Source organism: Macrotis lagotis, chromosome 1 (assembly GCF_037893015.1).
Source record: "Macrotis lagotis isolate mMagLag1 chromosome 1, bilby.v1.9.chrom.fasta, whole genome shotgun sequence".
NCBI lineage: Eukaryota > Metazoa > Chordata > Mammalia > Peramelemorphia > Peramelidae > Macrotis > Macrotis lagotis.
The window spans coordinates 864,282,260-864,287,701 of NC_133658.1; the positions used below are offsets into that span (position 1 = coordinate 864,282,260).

The following is a 5,442-nucleotide window of genomic DNA, read 5'->3' on the forward strand; positions in this document are numbered from 1 at the left end:
TGTTTCAGGTGTTCTCTGAAGTCCCTTCCAGTTTGTTCAAAGTTAGTATGATGGGAAGGGAGGAGGCAGCAAGCAGCCTCCTTGTTCCCAGGATCTGCCCCACTAACAGAAAGCTGCTGGACAGGTTGGATGAGAGGAACCAGGTCACTCCAGAGAAAGAAGAGCTAAACCAGAATCATTTGCTCTAAACCTACTCCAGAGGCTCTGCCTGGTTAAAAGGGTTTTAAAATGTCAGAGATTGTGTGGCAGAGTAGGAAGGATGCTCATTTTGGAGTCAGAGAAGCTGAGACTGAATCCTACCTCTGTTACTTCTTAGCCAGGCAAATCACTCAGCCTCCCAGAGGATTCAATTTCCTTTGCATTCCTTTCTAGATCTAAATCTATAATTCTATGATCCTGTGACCTGAGAGTCCACTTATTCTCTTCCTGTCTCAGCTTCTACTTCTGTAAAATGAAAGGGTTATACTAGAATTGGGGTTCTTAACCTAGAGTCCATGAACTTTTTTAAAAAGTTTTTGATTAAAAAAGTAATTTGACATTATTGATTTTCTTTATAATCTAGTGCAAAGGTCTGGGTCTTTTCTTTAGTCAGTCAACAAACATAAATAAGTGCCAAGAGGAAGAAAGAAAGAGAAGGAAGGAAAAGAACGAAGGTCCGAAGAAGAAAGGGAAATAAGGAGGGAAGAAAGAGATGGAGGGAGAAAGGAAGAAAGGAAAAGAGACATGGAGAGAGAAGGAGGGAAGGAAGGAGGGAAGGAAGGAAGGAAGGAAGGAAGGAAGGAAGGAAGGAAGGAAGGAAGGAAGGAAGGAAGGAAGGAAGGAAGGAAGGAAGGAAGGAAGGAAAAGAAAGAAAGATTCCTGAGCACAAGGAGCTTACAAGTCTAATAGGAGAGACAAGCAAATAACCATGCCACTGAGATATAGACAGGATAAAGTGGAGATAATCAGAAGACGGAAGTCATTAGCATTAAGGGAGACAGGAAAAGGCTTCTTGTAGAAAGTGGAACTGAAGGAACCCTAGGAGGCTAAGAGATAAGGAGGGAGAGCATTCCAGGCACTGCGCAGCCAGCGAAAATGCCTAGCGTTGAGGATATCTTGTGCAAAGATTAGCAAGGACGTCAGAGTCACTGGATGGAAGGGTAAATTGAGGGAAGTGAGGTGTAAGAATTCTGAAAGGTAGAAAGAGGCCAGGTTATGAAGAGTTTTAAAAGCCAAATGGAGAAGTTTTTATTTGATCTTGGAAATGATAAGGAGCTTCTGGCATTTAGTGAATGGGGGATGACGTGGTCAGATCTTTGATTTAGAAAGATGAATTTGATAGCTTCAGGAAGGATGGATTGGAGTAGGGAGAGACTTGGGGCAGTGAGACCAAGCAGCAGGCTCTTAGAGGAGTCCAGGCATGAGATGAGGGCAGCCTGAACCAGGATGTGGCAAAGTCAGAGGAGGGAAGAGGGCATATATCAGCCATTCGGATCCGAATCTAGGATTTTGGCAGCAGCTTGTGGAGGAGGAAGGAGAAGGACCAGCTGAGCCTAAATCCTAGGTTGCCAGACGATAGTCTCCTCCGTAAAAGGGACCTTAACTCTGCTCAGCGCAACGATCCACCATGATTCCAGTAACTCAGGATGAAAAACTCTATCTGCCTCAGTAGAGAGAACCACTGGACTCTGAGGGTAGACTGAAGCATTTTTGCCACTTTCTTTTTCACCAGAGGAAATATGGATATGTGTTTTGTACGACTTCGCATATATCCATGAGTATCGGATTGCTTGTCTTCTCAGTGAGTGGGAGGGAGAAAATTTCGAACCCCAATTTTCTTAAATGGATGTTTAAAATAAAACTGTGGAGAGTATGTCTGTGCGCGCGCCTATGCATGTCTGCATTTAAGAGAGGGGAGGAAGAGGGGAGAACTTGGGGGGAGAATGTGTAAAAGGCCTGTGGCTATCCGGGTGGAGCTGTCCACTAGACAAGTGGATAAGGGTGAGAGCCCTGGGCTTCGATGACTTGTGGTTTCCCTCCGGTGCCCCCCAGGGGTCCTTGCTGCCAATCCTCCGGGGCCTGCCGGTGGGTGTTAACCCGATCCCATTATTGAAGGCTGGGCTGGGGCTGCGTGCCCTTCCCCTGAGGGGGGGGAGTTGGAGAGACAAGCTGAGCTGAACTCCAGGGCGGGTGAAGACTTGTCTGAGTGAAACCGGGACAGCGCCCGCAGCATCTCCCCTGCTCCCTCCCCAGCTCCCCAGCCCCTCCCGGCTCCCAGGCCTGGGGCTCCTCCGTGCCAGCCGCTCCACGGCTTCCTTCTCTATTGGCTGCTGCCCTGGCCCCTAGCTTTCACTAGGGCCACTCCCCTGAGCTGCCCGGGCCAGCCGGGAGGAAGGGGGTGGTGGAAGGCCGGGCTGGAGAGGGGATGGGGGGGGGCAAGGTGGCACGATGACGTAAGAAGGAAGGGAGCGCCAGAACTAGGAGGGGCGGAGGAGAGAGGAGTGGCGAGGAGAGATCCCGGGCCAGAGCATCCTAGGGCTCCTGGGATGGGGGCGCTGGGGGAGGCCAGGGAGCAAAAGTCAGCACTGCGCTGGAGGGGCAGGGCTGGGGGTGCGGGCTAAAACGGGGGATGGGCTAGTTTGGAGGGGAGGGGATGGAGGAAAGGACTGACGCCTAGGCCAAGAAGAGGGGGTGGCCGTGCAGGCCCCGGCCTGTGCTGAAAGGGTGGAGTTTGGGAATGGAGATCTTGCCTTCTTGTGACCCACCCTTACAGAGTGAACACACTTGCTCACATCGGAGTTTGCTCACCTCTTACGGCCACTACGCCTCCCTCCTCGCCAACCCCCCTCTGCCTCTGATTTGGGGGTATTTCAGCCTAGCTCCTTCAGACCCGGCGGGCCTAATCCCCTCAGACGGGCTGATATTGCTACCATCTCCCCAGTCTCCTTCCCTCCATTCAAACTCGGGGTGTCCACTCCACTTCAGATTTGAATCGTCTCGCATCTCCCCTCCCCTCCCGAGCCTCCGGAACTATTACCGTCTCTTCTCCCGCCAGGCCTGGGGTGTCCAACCCCACGGCCAGATCGGAGTTGGTCCAGACTTAACTTCTGCCCAACTCCCATGATGCTTCCCTCCACGCAGTCCTATAGGACACCTCATTGCCATTTTGGCTCTTGGCTGTTCGTTCGAGGGTGGCGGATCACGCTCCCTGTCAGACCTCAGCTATGTCACAGCTCTCAGCCCTTTGCTGTCAGAACCCGGACCTCTCGTCTCCACTTCCTTCCCACCTCCTTAGAGCCAGAGGGTCCAGCTCAGCACGGGGTGTCTCTCACCTGAGCCCGCTGGCTCACTGCCTCTCCCTTTTCCTCCCTTCAGGTCCGTGTGACCACGGGCCCTCTCCCCTCCTCAGATCTGACTTGACTCCCATTTCTTCTGACCGCTACCCCAGCCTCCCCTCTCCCGCACTCCCAATGCGCTGCTCTGGGGATCGCCTTTCCTCCCCCTCCTACTCAGATATGGGTGCGGGCTTGGACATCCCAGGCCCGATGGGAGAAAAGAGGATGATAACTACGGGGGCGCGGCAGGGGACGGGAGGTAGGAGACAACTCAAAGCTGAAGTGTTGGAAGGGAGGGAGGACGCTGTCTCTTCTGCTCCCTCTGGAAGGGGGACTCTCCTGGGGATTCAGGGCTCTTCCTGACCTTGGAGTCTGTCCCCCGGACAAAAACCCTGCCCCACCCGCCCCTCAGCCCCACCTGATTCCGAGGTAGCCCAGATCCCTTCCGGCAGCCTCCAGAGATGGGCCAGCTGCACGGGGGGGGGGGGGGGGGGGTAAGGTCTCTAGAACCAGGAGGAAGCCGGGTCTCAGAATGCACACCTCCCCCCCCCCCACCCGAGCCGAGCCTGCCCCCCCGACACAGACCGCAAAAAGACAAAAAGGGGTGTCAGGGAAGCTTTCTTTATTGAGAGGGAACTTTGTCACACACTCAGACAGACGTGCCCTCTGACAGTCGCGGTCACACGCACGCTCATCCACACACAGCCACACGCACACTCACACTCACGCAGCCTCTGGGCTCCCCAGTTCCAGTCCCTCTCGGGCCCCTGAGGGCCCTGCGCTTCCCAATCCCTAAGAACCTCTGGGAGCAGGGGCGGGAGATGGAGAGGGAGAGCCGTCCAGCTCAGAGAGTCAGCCTGGGCCTAGAGGGAGAGACTCCCGGGGCTCCCGGGCCAGCTGCCGTCGGGTTTTGTGTCTGGGTCGCTCCCGAGCTGGGGGTGGGTGGAAGGGGGGGATGCCAGGGAGGGAGAGGGATCCGGGGGCCCGCCCCACACACAAGTCCTCTCCCCGGGGGGGGGGGGCCAGGTCGGGGCGGGGGTCGGGGATGGGAGGGGGCCGTCGGGGCCCGGGGCGGGGGGGGGGGCCGGGCTCAGCTCTGGGGCTGCTCCTCGGGGGGCGGCGCCTCGCCGCCCTCCTCCGCCGCGTTGTCGGCCGTCCAGAGGGTCAGGTTGTCCCGCAGCAGCTGCATGATGAGGGTGCTGTCCTTGTAGGAGTCCTCGCTGAGCGTGTGCAGGTCGGCCATGGCCTCGTCGAAGGTGGTCTTGGCCAGGGCCACGGCCTCCTCGGGGCTGTTGGCGATCTCGTAGTGGAAGACGGAGAAGTTGAGCGCCAGGCCCAGGCGGATGGGGTTGGTGGGCAGCATCTCCTTCTTGCCGATGTCCATGGCCTCCTGGTAGGCGGCGCGGGCCGAGTCGATGGCGCGCTTCTTGTCGTCGCCCTGCGCCACCTCGGCCAGGTAGCGGTAGTAGTCGCCCTTCATCTTCAGGTAGAAGACGCGGCTCTCGGCCTCGCCCGCGTCGCGGATGAGGTGCGTGTCCAGCAGCCCCAGCACGGCGCCGCACACGTCGCGCAGCTCGCCCTCCACCTTCTGCCGGTACTCCCGCACCTCGGGGCCGCGCTCCCTCTCCTCGGCCGCCGCCTCCTCCTCGGCGCCCTTCTGCTCGATGCTGGACAGCACCCGCCAGGCCGCGCGCTGCCCGCCCACCACGTTCTTGTAGGCCACCGACAGCAGGTTGCGCTCCTCGCACGACAGCTCGGCGCCCCTCTCCACCGCGCCCCGCATGAACTCCGCCATGTCCTCGTAGCGCTCGGCCTGCTCGGCCAGCTTGGCCTTCTGGATCAGGCTGCCTCTCTCCATGGCTGGTGCGGGCGCCGGGGCTCTGCCTCTGCTCGGCCGCTCCCTCGCAGGCGCCTTTTTGGCCGGGGTGGGGCGGGGCCGGGGCGGGGCCGGGGCGGGGCCGGGACCGGGGCTCCGGCCTCCCCGGGCCCCCGCTGCTCCCTTTTTCCCCCCTTTTCCTTTCCTGGCTCTTCCTTAAAGGTAAAGGGGCCGGGCCGGAGGCGCATTAGTCATCTCGGGGATGCTCAGCTGGGAGGAGGCGGGAGGGGGGCCGTCCAGGGCAGCTGTCCT

At 58.3% G+C, this 5,442-nt stretch overlaps 1 protein-coding gene across 1 annotated transcript; it reads right to left on the reverse strand.

Moving 5' to 3' along the window:
• Nucleotides 1–4,356: 4,356 nt before the first annotated feature.
• On the reverse strand, nt 4,357–5,189 carry SFN (stratifin). Its single transcript, XM_074191586.1, has one exon. The coding sequence runs from the start codon at nt 5,170–5,172 to the stop codon at nt 4,405–4,407; it is 768 nt and encodes a 255-aa protein (XP_074047687.1). The 5' UTR covers nt 5,173–5,189; the 3' UTR covers nt 4,357–4,404.
• Nucleotides 5,190–5,442: the final 253 nt, after the last annotated feature.